The sequence below is a fragment of the Pelobates fuscus genome, chromosome 1 (genome assembly GCF_036172605.1).
Source record: "Pelobates fuscus isolate aPelFus1 chromosome 1, aPelFus1.pri, whole genome shotgun sequence".
NCBI lineage: Eukaryota > Metazoa > Chordata > Amphibia > Anura > Pelobatidae > Pelobates > Pelobates fuscus.
In genome coordinates this window covers 172,469,922-172,494,350 of record NC_086317.1, presented here as the reverse complement: position 1 = coordinate 172,494,350, position 24,429 = coordinate 172,469,922, and the positions used below count along the sequence as shown (strand labels likewise).

Here is a 24,429-nt window from a genome sequence, read left to right as displayed (position 1 = left end):
GTTCCAGTGATCTCTCCATATATACCACATATAAGATTATGAGAGGACCCTCCGTAATCCAAGATATATACAATTAATCGCATCATATGTCATGTTTCCACCTTCCATATAACACTCTTATGATGCAGTAACTGTATTGTATGATATATATAAAAAAATTTCGGTGGGTATCCGCTGATCGCCATATATTTGAATGGCTTACCAGCAAGAATGAAACTTCTATTTGATTAATCATCTAACCGGTAATGCACAGGTACACCGGTATCATTAAACTATCTTCATTGAGCGAGGAACATATGCCAATCATCTGACGTAGTAGCTATTAGTCTCCACCCACATGACGCTCACGTCAAGACACCAGGTCACTGATGACGACTAAATTACCTCCTCCATGATTGGCCACCTTGCATTTAAATGCTGGGGGGGTTCTGGCGGTAACTTTCACCCCTGACGAAGGAGTTTTCAGACTCCGAAACGCGCGTCGGGTTAAGACGGGGGGTATTCCCACTCACGGCACTTGGACACTTCACGTGCACCACCGAATATGCACTAAGGGAAACCCCTCTCTGCACTTTTTTCATTATGTTTAATTTTTGTTAACCACTCTTATTGATCATCTAATTTTGGTTTGGAGTCCGATACCATTGATAGGAACAGTATCTAGTTTAACCATCTAGCGTTAGAACACCCACGAAGGTGTTTATTAGCAGAAGCAAAGGGATTTTAAGCAGTTTAGCGATCGATTGGTGTTACCCAAGATTAACCTTTTCTCATTACACTTTACCATTATCGCTGCCTGTGTCTGTCAGCAGACATCCTCCCTTTTTGCTGTATTACTGTGCATTAGTACTTGTTGAACGTTTTTCTCTTTCCTCTTTTCCCTACTGAATACTGTGCCTCTCATTGTTATACGTATAGACGGCACGATTGATAGTTTTAAGGGATCATATTAGAAGTTAAGAGAATCACAGCAGTTTAGCGATTTAACTGTGTTATCAAAGAGATCTTTCTCTCGTTATAAAGTACTATCATCGCTACCTGTGTCTGTCATTAGACATCTTCTCTTTTACTTTACTACTGTGCATCAGTATTGGCTAAACGTTTTCCCTTTTTCTCTCCCTATGGAATATTGTGCCTCTCATTGTTACATATATAGACGGCACGATTTATATCTTTAAGGGATTATACTGTCTAGGGGTTGATTGTCGCATACTTCTCTGGGAATAGCACTCTTAACAAAGTATTCATTTGCATACCAGGGACAGACTTTTCAAACATTTATAGGATACAGAAGTATGTATGGATACACAGTGGCAAGTGTATCCCTCTCTATAAGCAGTTAATAAAGTTTCAGTGTAACACTGTTGATTTCGAGATACTTTTTCTTGCACTGTATCCACTACTTCCAGCACTATCTATTGCTGTTTTTTCCTATATATATATTTTGTTCCCCTAGTTCACCCCTATCTACTGGACTCCTAATCTTAAGATAGATTAGGCTCATATCAATATTCATCTGTCATCTTACCAGCTTGCTGGGTAGTCTCCCCTTTTTTCAAGGGGCACTACCACAGCATACAGTGCGCTTTCCTCATTATATCTACAATTAAGGGTTCATGCCCATTAGGTGGAGCTGGTACCACCCACTCTGACCCATTTCCCTAACCACAGATCAAACCTTGTTGATCTAGGGCTAAGGGGAATTTCTTCGTTTTCTATATTTTGGTGTCTGACTATGCATCTTATTTGCAGCAGGTCATAACAGCAAAATAGTGCTCTACTAAGTACTAAAGATGCTTCCATGAAGGGATTGAATACTTTTGAGACTGGAGAAGTCATTATAAGTTGCATTTTCAGTTGAATTTGGAGAAACCACTTGAAGCATTCATTGTATTGAGCTATTTCAATTGCTTTTGTTTGATTTGTTCATTGCAAACAGCTGAAACTCTGTAAATCTTGACAATAAACCTGATTCTCAGTGGTGGTTGAATAATTGCAATAATAATGACTAACTGCGAATTCCATAACAAAATATAATTTGGCTAGAAAAGTCTTAAACAGTCAAAGGTTTATAGGTACTACAAAACTAACACTGTGTCAGGTTTGATCCATTTTTATTTGTATTCATATATCTGCTAACTCCTCACACACACTGATTCCTGCATGTCAACAGGGATTAGATCATGAAATGTGTTTAATAAAACTCATCTGTGACATATCTGTTGCTTGCTACTACTTCCAGCCTAATGATGACCTCTGATCCCATGATATTTGAATGCAGAAACCGACTAGTGCTCACTCCTTAAAGGGAGGTGGATCAGCTGTTCAATCAAGAGATGTCAGGCCGTATGCTTCTGATGTCCCTACAACCATAAAATAGGTATTTTGCTGGCAGCATTAATTTTTCACGCAGGCAAAGAGTTCCAAAAAGTAAAAATAAACAAACAAACAAATGAGTGAGCACCTATTTTAAACATTCAAGCAGCCACATGATTTTATTTCCAGTAACCCCCACTGAGTGGCAAAGCAGGGGGGGAAATAAGCTAGGCAAAAAAAAGACCCCTACTAACCAGGGGTGATATTGGCATTATATGGTTTCAGTTCCACACCCTTGATGGGCCATATGAGTGTATCTTTCCATCTTACATTCCATGAAATGTGGAATGTTGGGAAGTATAATTTATAGGGGTCCTTTGACATGCCATTAAACAGGAAGAATGAATGGGCCCCTCCAATCCTTTTAAACTATAAACTGTAGGGTAAAATGAAATACGTAAACTTTCAGCATTGTCTTCCCTGTTCCCCAGCAATAAAGGTCCTGTCACTCCACATGGTAAAAACAAAAATCAGGCCCTGTCCCTCTGATACTAAATAATGCTTCCTTGGAATAAATTCCTAGCCCCAATACATTTATTTCTATCTATGACATTACGTGCTTGGATATTTGGACACTTGGACATGGAGTGGTGTCATCAGTTTTAACATGTGTACTGCTAAATATTTTAATATTTTAAAATGGAAAAAGAGAGTAAGCGCTAAATAACAGATAGGCAGCAACCCTATAAGGGAATCCCTCAAATACCCTTAAAAAAATAATGGAAGAAAAAAGAATAAAGAGAAAGGGCTGCGCCAAAGAGAATCAATGTATAAATGACAATTTATAAATAACAATTAGTCCAAATAAAAAAGAGTCATATCTAAGAATGCTCTTATGGAGGATGCGGAATCTGTAGATGCTTGGTCAGGAAAAAATATCCTCGCTCTCCTTCTTGTAAATTCACTCGTACATAAAAGATAAAACAAATAGAGAACAGGATAGTGCAATACGTCTGGTTATAAAATAGATAAAATATTAAAAGCTGGTATAAAACTCACATTTATAAGAGCTATAACTCGCTCTAGTGTAGACGGCGTACAGCGGTATAATCCCCGCTTATGGGATATAGGGAAAATTTCCTCCGTCAATGGTGTGTTCCACGCTCAAAGATAAAAGAGAGACAACCAATAGTGCTCACTGGATAAAATATTGAATATAAAATACGTATAAAATGGTACTCACAAGAGAGGAGCAGACCAACTGCTCCTTGGAGATAGCGCTGGTGGTATTATCCCCACCTCGGATTACTTGGAGTCCAGGGTAATAAAAATGCCAGGTAAAAAACAATATACAGTGTATTAAAAAGAAAGATACATGGCACTAATTAAAAGTGAAAAAATAATCTTTAATATGTTTTAAAATACACAATAAAATATCCACAAACGCGTTTCGCCAATACGGCTTCATCAATATGGAGTAAGACTTACTCCATATTGATAAAGCCGTATTGGCGAAACACGTTTGTGGATATTTTATTGTGTATTTTTTTTTTTAATTCTTTATTTTATTTGTGCATAGGAAAATCACAACTGGCTTACAATGCCACAACAGCTAGAGTAATCATTTTTCAACATAGCATGACATTAGTTAGGCATCAGTGAGTACTGCACATTTTTTATATATAGTATTTTTGCTTATCTAGGCAGTGTTCTTTGCTGCTGAACGTGTATGGTAGATTACAAGATTAGACAAAGTAGAATAATATATGTTTAGAGGTATAATGTGTTGCTGTTGCAGAGTATGCTTGTGAGCGGTTTACTAGTAGTGTCTTATGAGTTTCAGCATGTTGCATGTTAGGCTATTGCTAGCAGTGGTGTATCTTAGGCCCGGCTCCTAAGTGGCACTGAGGTCAGTCTGCTTTGTCACCACCCACTTCCTCACATCTCACACTCCCACACGTAGCACATAGCCAATCATGCACCATCCATCCCACACTCATACATGTAGAATATATCCAATCATGCATCATCCATTCCACACTCATACATGTGCCCCTGTCCGCTAAGCTGCGCACTCTCCCTGGGGCCTGATGTGCTCAAAATAGTAAAAAACAAAAAGTTAGCATTTAGTAATTATAAAAAAAAAACAGAGTGAGGAAGACAGAATGATCTATATGATTAGGCAGAAAGAGGCTAAGCAAGTTATAAGAGCTTCCAAATCACACACAGAAGAGAAAATAGCACAGTCAGTAAAAAAGGGGGACAAGACTTTTTTTAGATACATAAATGAGAAAAGAAAAGTAAAACAAGGATTAGTTAAATTAAAAACAAAAGAAGGAAAGTATGTAGAAGAGGATAAAGGTCTAGCTGACTGCCTCAATTAATATTTTTGTTCGGTATTTACAGATGAAAATTAAGGAAAGGGACCTCAGTTAAGAAAAAGGATAAATGAGTCATTTATTACATGTGAGTTTACAAAGGAAGAGGTTCTATTTCAATTGTCAAAAGTAAAGACAAATAAGTCAATGGGACCTGATGGAATACACCCAAAGCTATTAAATGAGCTTAGTGGTGTACTAGCAAAACCATTAACAGATTTATTTAACCAATCATTGATAACAGGAGTAGTCCCAGGAGATTGGAAGTTGGCGAATGTTGTGCCCATTCACAAGAAAGGTAATAGGAAGGAGTCGGGCAACTATAGGCCAGTAAGCCTTAATTCAGTAGTGGGGAAAGTGATGGAAACCATGTTAAAGGATAGGATTGTTGAACATCTAAAAACACATGGATTTCAAGATCAGAGACAACATGGGTTTACTTCAGGGAGATCATGCCAAACTAATCCTATTGATTTTTTTGATTGGGTAACTAAAATGATAGATCAGGGTGGTGCAGTAGACATTGCTTACCTAGATTTCAGTAAGGATTTTGACACTGTTGCACATAGAAGGCTTATCAATAAACTGCAATATTTAAGCTTGGATTCCAATATTGTTGAATGGGTAAGGCAGTGGCTGAGTGACAGGCAACAGAGGGTTGTAGTCAATGGAGTATATTCGAAGCTTGGGCTTGTCACCAGTGGGGTACCTCAGGGATCTGTACTTGGACCCTTTCTCTTTAATATTTTTATTAGTGATATTGCAGAAGGTCTTGATAGTAAGGTGTGTCTTTTTGCGGATGATACTAAGATATGTAACAGGGTTGATGTTCCAGGAGGGATAAGCCAAATGGCTAATAATTTAGGTAAACTAGAAAAATGGTCAGAGTTGAGGCAACTGACATTTAATGTGGATAAGTGCAAGATAATGCATCTTGGACGTAAAAACCCAAGGGCAGAGTACAGAATATTTGATAGAGTCCTAACCTCAACATCTGAGGAAAGGGATTTAGGGGTGATTATTTCTGATGACTTAAAGGTAGGCAGACAATGTAATAGAGCAGCAGGAAATGCTAGCAGGATGATTGGTTGTATAGGGAGAGGTATTAGCAGTAGAAAGAGGGAACTGGTGAGACCTCACTTGGAGTATTGTACGCAGTAATGGAGACCGTATAGGATATTGATACCTTAGAGAGAGTTCAGAGAAGGGCTACTAAACTGGTTCATGGATTGCAGGATAAAACTTACCAGGAAAGGTTAAAGGATCTTAACATGTATAGCTTGGTGGAAAGACGAGACAGGGGGGATATGATAGAAACATTTAAATACATAAAGGGAACCAACACAGTAAAGGAGGAGACTATATTAAAAGAAGAAAAACTACCACAACAAGAGGACATAGTCTTAAATTAGAGGGACAAAGGTTTAAAAATAATATCCGGAAGTATTACTTTACTGAGAGAGTAGTGGATGCATGGAATTGCCTTCCAGCTGAAGTGGTAGAAGTTAACACAGTAAAGGAGTTTAAGCATGCGTGGGATAGGCATAAGGCTATCCTAACTGTAAGATAAGGCCAGGGACTAATGAAAGTATTTAGAAAATTGGGCAGACTAGATGGGCCGAATGGTTCTTATCTGCCGTCCCATGTTTCTATTCGGTGTCATCTGTCATTTTGGAGAGGTGTTCTCTTCACGGATGAATCCCGGTTTTCACTGTACTGGGCAGATGCCAGACAGCGTGTATGGCGTCGTGTGGGTGAGCGGTTTGCTGATGTCAAAGTTGTGGATTGAGGGGGCCCATGGTGGCGGTGGGGTTATGGTGTGGGCAGGCATTTGTTATGGACAATGAGCGCAGGTGCATTTTATTGATGGTATTTTGTATGCACAGAGCTACTGTGACGAGATCCTGAGGCCCATTGCTGTGCCATTCATGATAATGCACGGCCCCATGTTGCAAGGATCTGTACACAATTCCTGGAAGCTGAAAACATCCCACTTCTTGCATGGCCAGCATACTCACCGGACATGTCACCCATTGAGCATGTTTGGGATGCTCTAGATCCACGTATACGACAGCGTGTTCCAGATCCTGCCAATATCCAGCAACTTTGCTCAGTCAGGAGTGGACCAACATTCCACAGGCCACAATCAACAACCTGATCAACTCTATGCAAAAGTGATGTGTTGTACTGCGTGAGGCAAATGGTAGTCACACCAGATACTGACTCGTTTTTGGTTTCCCCCGGACCCCTTCAATACAGTAAAACTGCACATTTTAGAGTTGTCTTTTATTGTGGCCAGCCTAAGGCACACCTGTGGAATAATCATGCTGTCTAATCAGCATCTTCATATGCCACACCTGTGAGGTGGATGGATTATCTCGGCATGTTGATGGATATACCTGCATGCTAGTGTTTCTCTTTGTATTAGATTGGTGCATATGTGTTCCTCTGCATCTGTATCTATCTATTTTTGCAATTGTGCATCTTTGTGCTAGTGTGGTTTTAGGCATGTGTGCTTGTATATCTAAGTCTTTGTGTGTGTATGTGCAGCCCATGTTGGCTGCTCTGTGAAGCAACATGTCATCCTGGAGCATACGCCCCCTGGGATGACACAGCAATTTTACAGGCAGGTTGTCTGTGACACTAAATACAACACACCTATCTGCGACCTTGCCACAACCCATCTCTATCTCAATATACGACCTGCCAAATTTAGCATGTTTTTTTTTCCAAATGGAAAGTACTGTATGTACACATTGTGACTGCAGCTAGCACATTGTGGCCAGCTCATGGACCCCCCTCTCCCTCCGACAGGCAGAACACAGAGGACCTGGTCCTCAGTGACTCCTGTAGTTCCACTTCAGCAAATTAGCTTGTTTGATCTTTAGTATTCAAATCTGCATTAAATTTTGTGAATACCCTGTGACAAGTGTGTAGCAATTGTTGATACTTTTATTCATGTATATGAATTCTGACCACATTTTTAAAGCGTTTAAATTAAAATCTATACATTTGCTAGCATTTCCATTACAGGTGGAATTGAATGCTCTTTTTTCATTTAAATTTTTTAAACACACACTCCAACTAAGCCATTCACATACTCATTGGCACACCCACTGTCTAACCAACACACACTTTCACTGACAGATTTACTTCACTGACAGAAACACATTTTCACTTATATACATACACTGACATACACTCACTGGCAGACACACTCTCATTGTCACACACATAAGATTTAACCAACACACTATCAGTAAGAGACACACAAATTCTCACTGACAGACACACACTGACATACACATACTGTCACACACACTCATTGATACACACACAAACACTCACTGACAGACACACACACACACACACACACACTTACTGACAAACACTCAGTGACACACTGACATACACTAACTGTCACAAACACTCACTGACAGACACGCATACTTATTGACAGACACACACATTTACTAACAGACACACACACACACACACACACACACACACACACACTTACTGACAGATACACACACTTACTGACAGAAACACACTCTCACTAATACTGACACACTCACACACATTCCCTCTCACACACACAATAATTTAATTCATAGTTTTTCTACCTTTGGGAGAGCAGGTGTGGATCCTCTCCAAGGGGTCTAGTATGGACTGCTGTAATCTTTGTGCGCTGGCGAGGGAGGGAGCTGTGGCGATCAGAGCACGGTCTTCCTGCACTGTAAATTAGCTAGTTTGACTTTAAATATTTTCTCTAATTTAGTTTAGTGAATTCCCTGTGACAAGTGTGAAGCCCATGTTGTTAATTTTATTCCTGTATATGAATTCTGACTGTGTATTAAGCATATATGCAAGCGTAATAACCTTTGTTTTTTTAAGTGAGGGAAACTGTTGCTTCCCAGTATTTTTAATATGTTTAACCCCTTAAGGACCAAACTTTTGGAATAAAAGGGAATCATGACATGTCACACATGTCATGTGTCCTTAAGGGGTTAAATATCCCTGCACTCTTCCTGGTAGTGACTGCTCTTTAAGGACTTCTCTTAATAAACTGTAATACAGCTCATTGAGAATTCTATGATGTGCACAGATGGTCCACATGCACTTGACCGGGCAGAGAAAAGACTCATTATGAATAAATTAGTAGGAATCAGAAATAATCTGGCAAAATACTGGATATCTCAATGTTCTTCACCCATCATTAACCTGATAGCCTCATTTTACTCCATCGTTGAAGAGATGTTGCATAGACTTAAAGGTATACTATAGTGCCAGGAATACAAAGCTGTATTCCTGGCACTATAGCTCCCTCTGCCATCCCCTCTCTCGCCTATCCCCCCCACGGCAAATAAAGGGTTCAAAACCCTTTCTTAATTTACCTGATCACAGCGCCAATGTACCTTGGCGCTGGGTTGTGGCTCCTCCAGCAACGTCCCTCGATGAGCGGACTAAAAATTGAAATGTAATAATTTGAAAACCAAATTGCAAATTAAGTATATATACAAAACATGATGAAACACAAACACACACACAAACACACTGCAAAACATACAAATACACATTGACACACACACACACACAAATGCATGCTACCAGACCCACAGACACTACCAGACATACTCACACACAAATACTCACTAGACACAGAGACACACACAACTACACATTACAAGGCACATGCTTAATAACAGACTTAACAGATACTCTCAGAAACACACACTCTTACACTCTTACACTCTTACGTACACTGCCCAGGGCCGGATTAACATAGGGGCTGATGGAGCTGCAGCTCCAGGCCCAGGCCCATGGAATAGGCCCATTTAAAAAAAAAAAAAAAAAAAATTATAATAATAATTTTTTTTTTTTTTTTTTTACACACTACTCTTAGGTTTACCACCTGACTGGTATTTTACTGGCACAGCCGGTATTTGAGGCTGCCTGGCCGTGCCGGTATTGCAGTAATAAGTAATACCGGCAATACAAATGCAGGTATTTTTCTCAGAATAAATGAGAAAATAAATAGATTACGCTGCAATACCAGCACCGGCCAGTAGGGGTCACTGTGTGTGGAGAGAGGCAGGGATAGGAAGTTACAGCATAGCCCTGCCTCTCTCTACTACTCACTGATCCGTGGGGGAGCAGCAACACAGCACAGAGTCCAGACAGCAGCTCTACAGCTCAGGTAAGTGAGGGATGGGGGGAAAGGCAGCAGGGACACATGGGGACACTGAGACATTAAGGGACATATGGGAACACTGAGACACTTGGGGACACTGGAAAACATGGGGACACTGAGACACTAGGGGACACAGACACTAGGAGACACAGACACTAGGGGACACATGGGGACACAGACACTGGGAGACCTGGGAACACTGAGACACTTGGGGACACTGGAAAACATGGGGACACTGGAAAACATGGGGACACTGAGACACTAGGGGACACTGAGACACTAGGGGACACTGAGACACTAAAGGACACTGAGACACTAGGGGACACTGAGACACTAGGGGACACATGGGGACACAGACACTGGGAGACCTGGGAACACTGAGACACTTGGGGACACTGGAAAACATGGGGACACTAGGGGACACTGGGACACTAGGGGACACTGGGACACTAGGGGACGGTGGGACACATGGGGATGCTGGGACACATGGGGACGCTGTGAGACATGGGGACATTGGGAGACACTGAGACGTGACTGGGTCTCGCCATGTCTCCCAGCGTCCCCATGTCCCCCACCCAGTGTCCCTAGTGTCTGTGTCCCCAAGTCTCCCAGTGTCTGTGTCCCATGTCTCTCAGTGTGCTTAGTGACCCCATGTGTCCCAGTGTCCCTATATGTCCCAGTGTCCACATGTCGATGTCCACAACTGTCCCCATGTCTCCCAGTGTCCCCAAGTGTCTGTCTCCCAGCCAGTGTCCCCTAGTCTCCCAGTGTTCCCATGTCTCTGTGTCCCTAGTATCTTAGTGTCCCCAAATGTTTCAGTGTCCCCATGTCTCCCAGTTTCCCTAAATGTCCCAGTGTCCCCATGTCTCCCAGTGTCCCCGGGTCTCTCAGTGTCCCCATGTTTCACTGTGTCCCCAGTATCCTAGTGATGGGGACACACTGAGACATTGGGACACTGGGAGAAATGGGGACACTGAGACACTGGGAGACTAGGGGACTGGGCGACATGGGGACACTGACACTGTGATATATAGGGACACTGAGACACTGGGTGACTTGCGAGACTGATACACTGAGAGACAGGGAGACACTGGGAGCAATCCATCTATACAGCAGAATCAAACTGTGAGTAGTTTGTTGGTGATTTTACAGAATTTTCTCTGATGTCACTCCTTGTGATTTACATCATGTGGTGTCATGCATAACTAATTAATTATACAAATGAGTAAGGCTGGTATTTTTTTTCCAAGAAAGGTGGCAACCTTAACTACTCTTCACATACTCTTGCTTAAAGGAGCACTATAGAGTCAGGAACACAATCATGTATTTCTGACCCTATTATGTTAAAACCACCACCCTGGCCCCTTCTTGCCTCCCTAAATATAGTAAAATATTATTTGTATTCAAGTCTGCAGCTGCTGGCTCTGCCTCTGAACTGACTGTCTGCTGACATCATCAGAAGTGGTGGTCTGAGCAAATTACAATACTTCCCCATAGGATTGGCTGAGACTGTCAACTAGGCAGATCAGGGGCAGAGCCAGCACAAGTCCAACATAGCCCTGGCCAATCAGCATCTCCTCATAAAGATAAATTGAATCAATATATCTCTATGAGGAAAGTTCAGTGTCTGCATCCAGAGGGTGGAGACACTGAATGGCAGGGCGGCACACTAGGCAGTACTGCCCCAGGAAGCACCTCTAGCAGCCATCTAAGGAGCGGCGAGTGGAGTTATTTTCTCTGAAAAGACAGTGTTTACTGCAAAAAGCCTGAATGGAATGATTTACCAGAACAAATACAATAAACTGTAGTTGTTCTGGTGACTATAGTGTCCCTTTAAGTTTGGAAGCTTAAGAGGGATGTATGGGAACAAAACTTGTGTGGATTGGCTGACAATAAAATTAATTTAGGTAATGCAGACGTTGGTCTCTCTAACACTGTGGCATGTCCACTTTCTTCTACACTCACTACATACACCTTTTCTCTGTCTCAGACTATATACCAGGAACTTCTGCCTGCTAGTAAGAAGGTAAGGAGACTAGTGGACCAGTGTTAGGGGACAGTCAGGGGCGTATTAGCCGCGAGGCAAACAAGGCATTTGCCTTGGGCGGCCTTTTCCAGGGGGCGGCAAAAAAAGCCGCCCCCAAATGCCCAAGGCAAATGTCTTGTTAGCCTTGCGGCTAACAGACATGCCGGCGGGCTGCTGGGCGATCGGGCGGCCGGCCGGCCGGCGAGGGAGCACTTCCCCTGAGCTGTCTGCTCAGCTCCCTCGCCAGCCGCAGAGTGAGGCTGGGAGGCGGAGCCGGAATATGACGTCATATTCTGGCTCCCAGCCTCACTCTGAGGCGCGCGAGGGAGCTGAGCAGACAGCTCAGGGGAAGTGCTCCCTCGCCGGCCGGCCGCCCGCCATGCAGTGCCGCCCGATCGCCCAGCAGCCACTGGACCACCAGGGACGAAGAGACACCCCCCCTCCCCAGCATTCCCAAAGGTAAGGAGGCTGGGGGAGGGGGGTTAATAAAAAAAAAAAAAAAACGTGTTAAAAATAAATATAAAAAAAATATGTTAAAAATAAATTTAAAAAAAAAATGTGTTAAAAATAAATTAAAAAAAAAATGTGTTAAAAATAAATAAAACAAAAGTGTTAAAAATAAATAAAAAAAAATGTGTTAAAAATAAATTAAAAAAAAATGTGTTAATGTGGGTGGGTGAGTGTGTGTCTGTGTCTGTTAGTGTGTGTGTCTGTTAGTGTGTGTCTGTGTCTGTTAGTGTGTGTGTGTCTGTTAGTGTGTGTGTCTGTTAGTGTGTGTGTCTGACTGTGTGTGTATGTTAGTGAGTGTGTGTGTCTGTTAGTGTGTGTGTCTGTTAGTGTTTCTGTCTGTTAGTGTTTGTGTCTGTGTCTGTTAGTGTGTGTGTCTGTGTCTGACTGTGTGTGTATGTTAGTGAGTGTGTATGTTAGTGAGTGTGTATGTTAGTGAGTGTGTGTGTCTGCTAGTGAGTGAGTGTGTGTCTGTTAGTGAGTGTGTTTGTCTGTTACTGAGTGTGAGTGTGTCTGTTAGTGTGTGTGTGTGTTTCTGTTAGCTAGTGTATGCGTATCTGTCAGTGAATGTGTGTGTGTGTATTTAGTATGCGGGGCGGGGGGAAAGGTTGGGTGGGGGTGGCGCGGGAGGAGGGGAGGGCGCGGGGGGAGGGGGGGCGCCTGAGTTTTGTCCTGCCTAGGGCAGCACAAAGCCAGGATACACCACTGGGGACAGTCCTTAGAAAGCATGGAGTGAGCGCATCATTAGACGCATTTATGTCAAGCTCAGGGTGCTGCCTGCATAGTATGCCCTTAGTTGGACAGCCTGCAGGATTGGCAGGCAGCCTGACATGCATTCATGCCAGGCTGACCTTCCAATTCTTTGGACAAACATGCCCCCTTTTTGGGCATGTTCACCCCTTTTGGCAGGTCTGGTCACGTGATTCGCGCCAGTGCACACCCTTTTACCGCACCCATTGATTTTTTGCTTCACTGGACACTGCTGTTAGGGGTTATGGATTTACTTGAAAGATGAAAGCATAAATTAGAGAGAGATTAGCATAGAGTATGTGTTATCTTTATAGCTGCATCCTATGAGTTTCCCTCCAGCACCATCTCCATCAGATACATGATGCTTGAGGGGTTTGACAGTTTTAGTGTTTTTGGTCGATGAGATTCCGTAATTAGGCCCATCATAATTGTCAGCACCAGGCCCAGTGTGCTCTTAATCCGGCCCTGACACTGCCAAATACAAAAACACATTCACACAGATATGCAGACATACTGATACACATGCACAGAAATATTAAAGTAAATGTATTTTTAGCCACTCTATTCTCTCTGCTTATGGTGGTTTTTACTTGGGGTCCAGTAACAAGTTTGCTGCAAGCACTGTTGTGCTTTTTCTTCCCTCTCAAATAGCTTCCTTAGATTGCTGGGAGGAAGTAATATGATATCACTTCCTCCCAGCGCTGCCACTTATGCCACACATACCCCCAGGTCAATTAACCCAGTCTGTCTGACCATCGTACAGGACCTACAGCTCTCATCCCTTCTCAATAATCACAATCTGCCTGTTCAGGGCTCACTTGTCCATTCCTCTCCTCTCTTCTTACGAGCATGCAGAACCTGGGTCCTGCCCTGGTATTCAGCCTGGGGCATAGAAAGGGATATGCCACACTGCAACATGATGGCATAAGGATGCTAAGCTGTTATAGAGCTAGGAGCAGCAAAACCAGTCACTCAGTAGCTAGCCAGTATACACAACTCTATAAATTCTCATATTCAGTTTAATCTGCACAACATCATAGAACGAAAGCATAGAGTAAACCCCTCCCCTCGCCCTTATAAAAATTGTAGTCCTATGCTATTAGCCAGGCCAATGACTAGTTGCAAGTAGACATGTTGAGTCCTGATATATACTTCAGACCTAAAGAAGAGAGGAAACTCTAGAAAGCTTGTCTCTTAAGTATTGTGTTAATCTAATAAAAAAAAATATCATTACATACTGCAATTCTCTGATATTTTGTCATCTTGCCTACTGGACTAATACGGCTAACCCAGCCTACACATATCAATATATATATATATATATATATATACACATATATATGTATATATATATATATATATATATAATACAATAATATTATTAATAATAATAATATGTGCATATATATATATATATATATATATATATATATACATTTATTTATTTTTTTATAAAACATTTTTTATGGGCCTATTCTTTTCCATAGTTATGAGCTCAATTAGCCCCTATGTCAATCCAGCCTGCGGGTTCTTGTGATGAACTGAGTGCTAAGAACAGACCCTCTCACCCTAGCTCACACCTTTTCCTTCTTTATTATCCATTTAAAGCCTGTAAAGTGAAATCTCCAAATTGCCTAAGAATGTGCAGATTTGGGTTGCAATCCAGAGGTAATTATGAGCTTAGTGGGTTATTCCCTTAGTGTTACCGAAAGTGATTGCAAATGCTTACAGGGTTATTTACTATTATAAAACTTCAGAAGGAATTTAAAGTAAATTTCAAATTTAAGGCCTTAGTAGCCGAACTGAAAGCATAGCTGACTTTTTTTTTGTTTTGTTTTTTTAATCCAAAATGATTTCTCACTTTAGCGAATAACCCTGTGAGTGTAGTATTACGGCTAAAAAAAACTGTGATAATATTTTTTTGCTTGTTTTTTTTCAATCAGTGGGATATTTTATCACCATCTAAGTACAAGTGCTTAACCCCTAAAGGACCAAACTTCTGGAATAAAAGGGAATCATGACATGTCACACATGTCATGTGTCCTTAAGGGGTAAAAAAGGGAAATTTTCACTTGTCTGGAAAGTACTCCATTGAATAAAACATTGAAAATCACTAATAACTCATTCCCTATCCAGTTCAGCCAAGGCACAGCCAAGGCATGTTTTGCAAATGAGGAGAAAAAAAAAGTTTAATTTCTAATATTATCTGTGTGCTTTCTCTATGCTGACTGCCAGGAGCAAAGGACAGATCTAATACCAGTAAATAACACCAAAAAGGAGCAGTCCAGTACCAGTAGTAGGATAAAGGGGCATTAATTTCTACATTTCAGTTTACTTTTCACCCCTCATAAATACATTATTTTTCTAAATACAAAGTCATGTTAAGAATCTTGGAAGCAAAGAATCCACCCTCATCTCAATAAAAAAGGTCTACACAGCCGATTTTCAGTGTTTTTTTTCAATTGTGTAAATTCTAGAGAAGTTTCAGTTCCATTTTAATATCATGTTTGATGTTCAAGTAATTTTGGAACCCGGTGATATACTGTGTGCATCTTATACTTTTGTAATCATGCAAACACAATGGAAGTTTTATAATTTGAAAAAAACATCCTTAGTTTATTATATATTGAAATGCACGAGGGTCTTTACTGGCATTATTTGGATTTAGTCAGTCTATCTCTTAACTTGTTGCTTGTGGCATTAGATTAGCGCTGTGTCCATTCCCCATCCCATGCCTCTCAGAGGAATGTCAATTGCTTACTATTACAAAACTCTACTCATCTATTTTAGCATGTGAAGATGAGTCTAATGTCATGTCTTAGCAAACCCAACCCTTTTGTCCATAGCATATGGGCATGGCTTGTACAAGTTTAAATATAGTAAGGAGAGTCTTGACAGTTTTCCAGAACATTTGAAGTGTGTGCAGTCAGCAGGTGTCAAATGTGACAAATAGTGGTAGGATTTTTAGAAAGAAAAAATATGTGTGCAATGCGAAACCTGTCAAGGGCGACCAACAGGAGGGATTTTCAAGTTAACACGTACCTTCAAACTATTTAACTGTTGTAATGTTAGCTAATTCTTTTAATTTACAAGGAAAGTGACACTATAAAAATATGTGCTTTACCATTTTTCCTCTTGCCACACAGTATTAGAAAAATGTTTCATAGTCTTTTATGTCATTCAAACTCGTGTCAATCAAATCTTTTAAGTCAATCAAGATCCTATACAAATTGAGGGGCATATGAACGTGGTAGCTTATTGTAACGAATATTATAGAGTTGAAAGGGGGGGGGTTATGTGAAAATTGCAGTAGAAAATTATTTCTATAAACATTTAAATTGATTTGGCTAACTGGTCAACATATTATGCTATCGCCAATAGCATGCTACAGCTGCTTAATACTTAGATTTAGTGAAGGCATTTGAACAGTTCAATAACTTCCTGCACCACAGAGGCACAGCTGACAATTCAGTAATAAAGACCAGTGATTTATTTTTTTAACATGTTCCTAAACTTGCTGTGGTGGTGTCAGGATTACAAATCCCCATACGAACGCACATTTTCTCACGTTCTGTTTCTATTTATTTTTTACTGATGGCTAAGACATATTGTGCGTAATTAGTGTATCATTTTTTTTATTTTCGGGTAGAGCAAAGCTTTTTTTTTTTAAAACATTTATTTATAAAATGAAATTTGATAATGACAGATCAGAGAAAATGTTTATAAAATATTAGTTTTATTGAAAAACATAAAAAGAAAAAAAATTCTGCTAGAGTTAATTATGGCCGTAGGATCACCTATTTGACTATAAGCCGAGAACGAGGCATTTTGCCAAAAAAGCCATCTCAGAATTATATTTTGATCAGCTTCTCAGCAGCATCCTCTGCCCTTAGTAATGGGGTGGAGGAAACTACAGAACTAATCATGACAGCCAAAACATGATTTTCTTTAAAGGGACACTATAGTCACTATAACAATACATACATTGTATTTGTTCTGATGAGTATAATCATTCCCTTCAGAAAAAAGGCAGTGTTTACTGTACAGCCTAGGCATACCTCCACTGGCCTCTCCTCAGATGGCCACTAGATGTGCTTCCTAGGTGCAGCACTGCCATTCAGTGTCTCCACCCTCTGCATGGGGACACTGAACGTTCCTCATAGTACTCAGTAGCTCTCTTGACTTTGTAGGAATGTTTTGGAAAGTGTATAAAATATAAAAAAAATGTCAGTGGGGGAGGGATGGGAGCAGGACAGTGCCGGTTTAAAAAGACATTTTAAAATACTTTGGGTGTATTTTTTATAAAATGTAACACTAAAATAAGCCTAGGCAATTTCAGGATTGAAGGGAAGACAGGCTAATAGAAGATAGAGGTTAAAAATGTACAGTCCATTAATATCATTTGTATACGTTTTGTGTCCATGCACACCAAACAATTGAAGAATAAAATTAAGTTACGACACAGAAAGACAACTTTGATAGGAGGGAATTTGTCGGTTCATTTGCCTAATCACAGTCAGTGTTATTCACTAACATGAGAAGTGTTGGAAATCCAAAGTGAATTCTAAATTTATGGCCAAAAAAGCTGTGAGGTATTCTCCAAGACAGCAAAGGTCCATGTTCAGCTACTTCGGCCTTTAAAATTGAAATTCACTTTGAATACACTTGGAATTCCTGACTATTCTCACTTTTGTAAATAACCCTCAAAGGGTTTATGAGGTTTCCTTGAAAATTGAAGGAAAGTCTGATTCAGATGGCAATGCTTGGCGTGCCAAAATATGGAATTAGCCCTTGAGAGATTGTGCACAGAATGAACACTTCACCCGCACTCCAACATTGCTTGCTAACAGCTAGGTCACAAACTAAACTTTGTTATTGAAACTGCAATTTGTCAGATCTACTTTAAATCTATTTCATAGATTTTTAATTTTTTAAATTTTCTAGAACCACCAAGCACTCCTAGAGATTTGATAGTGGATGATGTTAACGACACCACCCTAGCACTAAAATGGAAGGTTCCAGAGAAAGAAGGAACCTCTGCTGTAGATGGATACCTGTTGGAATACAAAAAGGAAGGCAGTAAGTACTTTTTTATACAAATTTGATTAAATGGTGACTTTTATGTCTGCCTTTGTTGAATTTATTTATATTTGATGGGAAGCTTGTCGTTAGCTCTGTGCATGAGCACTCTGCAGTATTGTCATACAAATCTATGTTTCATTAAGCCAATATATTTCACAGCTGAGGTGACATTTTCATCCAGTTCCTCAGTATGAATGTGACACCAGGGAGTCAGTCTGGGATGGCAGACCTCCAAATATTTCTCTCTCCAAATATAACCCTGTTTCTCTTACCTTCACTTCCAACTTCTGCATCTTGCTTAACTCCAATTTCTCAAGTTGCAAGCCCCGACTCCTGTATTTATTCTTCGGACTATTGAAAGATAATCTTGAGCGTGTAACTTACATTATATCACTATGCATGTGCAAACAATCTACCTTGTGCATATAAATTATGTCATATCATCAAGCATGTGCAAGTGCCAAATCCATGTTTGATTTAGCACGCATGTGTACAAATTGCTGAATACACACAGAAGATGTGTAATAGGGTTTTTGAGAAGAAAGAAGAAAACAGAACATATGCATGGTTATGTATTAAATCAAGAATTGTCAGGAATTCAGAGTGAATAGAAAGCAAATTTTAAGTTTTAGGTCAAAATAGCTGATTTGAAAAAATCTCCAAGTCATCTATTCTACCACCAGTTATATCAGTCTAAAATGTAAAATTTACTTTGAATTCTCAATGATTCTCATTTTTGTAAAGAACCCTGAGAATATTTACAAATGTCACACAGACATAAATACAAAACATATATTGAATGCAAACTTACACCCTTCACAAGAGATGATTAGCCTTTAGTTTAGTCTTTTTTACAATCAACAAAAATAGAAATCACAATGCAGACAGAACTCTACTTATGTTATCGTATTATTTTTGGTATTCCTCAAATTTATGGATTTACCAGTCTTCTGGCCTATCTAGTTGTACTTACTCTCCCTTAAAATGGTAAAAGTAAAAAGCAGTGAGACCTGTAAATAGTGATGTACCGTACATAGCGTGTTCGCGGTCGCCACCGCGGGCGAACACATGCGCGGTTCGATCCGCCCCCTATTCGTCATCATTGACTAAACTTTGACCCTGTGCCTCACGGTCAGCAGACACATTCCAGCCAATCAGCAGCAGATCCTCCCTTCCAGACCCTCCTACCTCCTGTACAGCATCCATTTTAGATTCATTCTGAAGCTGCATTCTTAGATAGAGGAGGGAAAGTGTAGCTGCTGCTCATTTGATAGGGAAATGTATAGCTAGGCTAGAGTAGTCAGTGTCCACTACAGTCCTGAAGGACTCATCTGATCTCTGCTATAAGGACAGCACCCCAAAAAAGCCCTTTTTAGGGCTAGAACATCAGTCTGCTTTTTCTTTTTTTGTTTAATCTAATTGCAGTTGCCTGCCTGCCAGCTTCTGTGTCAGGCTCACAGTGGATACTGTGCCCACTTGCCCAGTGCCACCACTCATATCTGGTGTCACAATAGCTTGCATTTAAAGGGACACTATAGTCACCTGAACAACTTCAGCTTAATGAGGTTGTTTAGGTGAGTGCTACAGCTCCCTGCAGCCTTTTTCTTGTAAGCACTGTATTTTCTGAGAAAATGCAGTGTTTACATTGGAAGCTTGGAACACCTCTTGTTGCAGTCAATCAGACGGCCACCAGAGGGACTTCTGAGTTCAGAGGCCCTAAAAAGGCCTCGTTCACGTCTGACGTATTCACGCATGGGTGAATACTTCAGACGTGCTATCAGCACACAAAGCACTGTGAACACGCTTTGTGTGCTGAGGCTGTCAGCACTGCTGTGGGAGTGGCTTGAGCTGACAGCTGAAGACCGAAGAGGAGGATCCACAGGGACTCTTTCTGGCCACAATAGTGGTTGAAGGGGTGGGGGGGAGGAGACCTACTCTCCTCCCCCCCCCTGGCCCCCACCCCTGGGCGGCGGGTGGGGGCCATGAAGATAATGAGGGGGGACCTACTGTCCTCCCCCTCTCCGGCCCCCATCCCTGTGGCCCTAAAAATAACAATAAAGGGGGACCTACTGTCCCCCCCCGGCCCCCACCCCTGAACGGTGGGTGGGGGACCTAAAAATAACAATGAGGGGGGGACCTTATGTCCTCCCCGGCCCCCACCGCTGAGCGGTGGGTGGGGGCCCTAAATACAAAGGGGGGGGGACCCTAGTCACCCCTCCCCCCAAAAAAAATATCTCCCTACTTACCCCCCTCACCCTTAAAAATAATGAGGGGGGGGACCTTTAAATAAAAACCTGTAAAAAAAAAATGAGATAAAAACAACTTACCATTCGATGTTTTCTTTCCTCTAAAATCTTCTTTCTTCAGCCCCCAAAAAGGCCAAATAAAAAAACATAAGAACCGACGCAATTAAAAAAAAAAAAAAAAAAAGAGCGCCCAAAAAAAAAAATGCCATGTTCACCCATGGAGGGCTCCGCGCAGACTGCAATTAGGCTAAGAACACTCTGATTGGCTGGTGTAAGCCAATCAGAGTGCTCTTTGTCATTTTACACAGCGTGGGAAAATTCCAAAGAACTTTCCCACGCTGTGTAAAATGACACAGAGCACTGGAATCCATTTTCCAGTAATCCCACTTACAGTTTACAGTGGAATATCTAGCAGGGATGAAATTTCACAAAATGATTATTGCAAATGTGGCATCCTATCACAGTACCACACTTGAATTCACTGAACTCTTCAGAATGATCCATCTTTTCACAAATGTGTGTAACTGCAGACTGCAAGGCTAGGTGCTTGATTTTATACACATGTGGCAATGGGTTTGATTGAAAGAGTTTGATAATTAAGAGGTGTGTCCGAATACTTTTGTCCATATTGTGTATACTGTATTAGGTTTTGCGTGGCTGTGCAAAATGCAACAGGATGTCATGGCATTGAGAAATGCAGGCATATACACCCTGTTCCAAATTATTAGGCAAATTCTAGTTAAGTGTCACAAAGATTAAATATTTTGTTTTTCAGTTTAACTCATGGATGGAATTGTGTCTCAGGGCTCTTTTGATCATTGAAAACAATCTCGGGCACCTGTGATAATTAGATTGCCAGGTGAGCCCAATTTAAGGAAAAACTACTAAAGGAGGGTGTTCCACATTATTAAAGGGACACTCCAGGCACCCAGACCACTTCTGCTCATTGGAGTGGTTTGGGTGCCAACTCCCACTACCCTTAACCCTGCAAGTGTAATTATTGCAGTTTTTCATAAACTGCAATATTTACATTGCAGGGTTAACTCCACCTCTAGTGGCTGTCTATTAGACAGCCACTAGAGGTCACTTCCTGGGTTCTAGCACAGGTTTCCTGTGCTAGAGCGTCGCTGGACGTCCTCACGCTGTGTGAGGACCTCCAGCGTCGCTCAAAACCCCATAGGAAAGCATTGAAATTATTTTTCAATGCTTTCCTATGGGGAGACGTAATGCGCATGCGCGGCATTTCCGCGCATGCGCATTAGGTCTCCTTGGCCGGTGAGCGAGATTAGTCTCGCCCACCGGCCGACGTAATTTTCACCCCTTCAGTAACCGGGGATTGGTGGGTGGGAGGGAGAGGGACCCTCAAGTGCCAGAAAAACGGATCGTTTTTCTGGCACTGGAGTTTCCCTTTAAGCAGAGCACCATTTTCATGCAATATGGGGAAGAAAAAGGATCTCTCTGCTGCCGAAAAGAGTGAAATAGTTCAATGCTTTGGACGAGGTATGAAAACATTAGATATTTCACGAAAGCGTAAGCGCTATTAAGAGATTTGTGGCTGATGCAGAGCACAGACGGGTTTGTGCAGATAAACATTGAGGCACATTGAGGAAGATTTCTGCCAGATCCATGCATCGGATCAAGAGAGCAGCTGCTAAAATACCATAACATAGCAGCAAACAGATATTTGAAGCTGCTGGTGCCTCTGGAGTCCCACGGACATCAAGGTATAGAGTCCTCCAGAATCTTGCAACTGTGCATAAACCTTCTATTCGGCCACCACTAACCAATGCTCATAAGCAGAAATGGCTGCATTGGGCAGAAAAACACATGAAGACTAATTTTCAAACAGTCCTGTTCACTGATGAGTGCCGTGCAACCCTGGATGGTCCAGATGGATGGAGTAGTGGATGTTTGGTGGACGGCCACCCTGTTCCAACAAGGCTGCAATGTCAGCAAGGCAGTGGTGGAGTCATGTTTTGGGCCGGAAACATGGGAAGAGAGCTGGTCGGCCCCTTTAGGGTCACTGAAGGTGTAAAGATGACCTCTGCAAAGTATGTGGAGTTTCTGACTGACCACTTTCTTCCCTGGTACAGAAGGAAGAACTATGCTTTCCGTAATAAAATCATCTTCATGCATGACAATGCACCATCTCATGCTGCAAAGAATACCTCTGCATCAATGGCTGCTATGGGGATGAAAGGAGAGAAAGTCATGGTGTGGCCTCCATCCTCCCCTGACCTCAATCCTATTGAGAACCTTTGGAGCATCCTCAAGCAAAAGATCTATGAGGGTGGGAGGTAGTTTATATCCAAACAGCAGCTCTGGGAGGCTATTCTGACATATTGCAAACAAATTCAAGCAGAAACTGTCCAAAACCCCACAAGTTCAATGGATGCAAGACTTGTGAAGCTGCTATCAAATACGGGGTCCTATGTTAAAATGTAACGTGACCTGTTAAAATATTTAAAAAGTTAAAATGTTGTTATAAGTTTGATTAAAATAGCTTTTGATTTCAGTAAATATGTTGCAAACATAACAAATTACAATTGTCAGTTCTTTACAAACTATAAAGTGTTTTGAAACTTACTGTGCGTAATCATTTGGAACAGTGCATTCTAAGTTTTTTATGTTTAAAAAAAATACTGTTATCATTAGGAGGTTTGTTCAATAAAATTTGAATTGTACTCTTAATAGTTGATAACATGAGAATTATGCTGACTGTTATTTACATCAATTATTTAGGTAAATGAGAAAAATATAATTTGCATAATAATTTGGAACAGGGTGTATATGATCATAGAGTAAGAATACATGGGTGTAACCTCCACTCATAGTAGGAAAAATGGATGGGTCTCTGGGGAGAGAGTAGTGAATTTGTAATTACTGTCTTTTGTGGTGAATAGTATTAAATAGGTCCTGAAAGAAACTGAGTTAACCTTGGGTGAGGTCTCCAAGTTCCCTCACACCTGAAGCAAACCAATTCTTAATGTTGGCTATTCTCCTCTAAAGATAATCTATAGGAGTACTTCAAGTCAGTCAGACAAGATAGGAAAACTTTCAAACATGTAGGTTCTGTATGAGTAAGGAATAACAATAAGTTAAAATAATGTGTCAGAATGATGAAATATTAACTTCCTCGAAAGGGCTTGTAAACTATGACTTAAACTGCTACGTGAAGTAACAGTTGCTGTGGTGCTTGTTGTGTCCTTTAAGCTCATCAAAGGATGCTGCACAATATATAATAGATGTTTTAATTATTGTTCTGCTGTGGGAAGCACCACATTTTAACAAACCAAGCAGCTAAGATCCTTAGCAGGCACACACTGTACAAAAAAGGGACCTATTAAAAAGCAGGTAGTGGGTGTGAGATGCACCCTGTCTCATCAAATCTTAGATGGTGGGGTTAGAACTATTTAAAACAAAACAATTGGTATAATTTATGTAGAAATAATAATGTCGAAAGCAGTGTCCACCTATTATGTTCTGCACGTCATGCCAACAAGGTAATGTAAGATTGCAATTAACATTTCTCACCATTCCACATATGATAGCTATGAGAAGCAGCTAATACCGAATACAGTGTGCAACTTGTAATTGAAATAGCGTTGGGTGGGTACGTGGAGCGCCACTGTTCTCAGTTGCAAGAGAATATTAAATAACGAGTGACCTTTTACATTCATTAGCAGTATGTAGCTAAAGCAACCACTCTATAGATTCTGTAGGAATTTCAACACACATACTTGTTTATTATAGATATGAACAAAATATAAACCAAATTATATTGATCTAAATGGAAGTTACCATAGCAAGTTATCTGCGCAATTACTTGTATTTGTATAGAGAAATTCTGCAAATTGCACTGATTAACTATTTAAATCATTACAGTTTCTGGGAGACAACTTAGTTTTATGATAAATTTAGCTAGATAAA

At 40.8% G+C, this 24,429-nt stretch overlaps 2 protein-coding genes across 2 annotated transcripts in view; one reads left to right on the top strand and one right to left on the bottom strand.

The window, feature by feature from the left end:
- Positions 1–24,429, top strand: part of IGFN1 (immunoglobulin like and fibronectin type III domain containing 1) — a 94,913-nt gene that overhangs the window by 12,241 nt on the left and 58,243 nt on the right. Inside the window, exon 2 of the mRNA XM_063452660.1 lies at positions 18,116–18,250. Coding sequence (XP_063308730.1) covers positions 18,116–18,250 — 135 coding nt within the window. The remainder of the gene's footprint in view (positions 1–18,115; positions 18,251–24,429) is intronic.
- LOC134609172 (acidic mammalian chitinase-like) overlaps positions 1–24,429 on the bottom strand; it is a 136,066-nt gene that overhangs the window by 81,215 nt on the left and 30,422 nt on the right. The gene's annotated exons all lie outside the window — the stretch shown is intronic.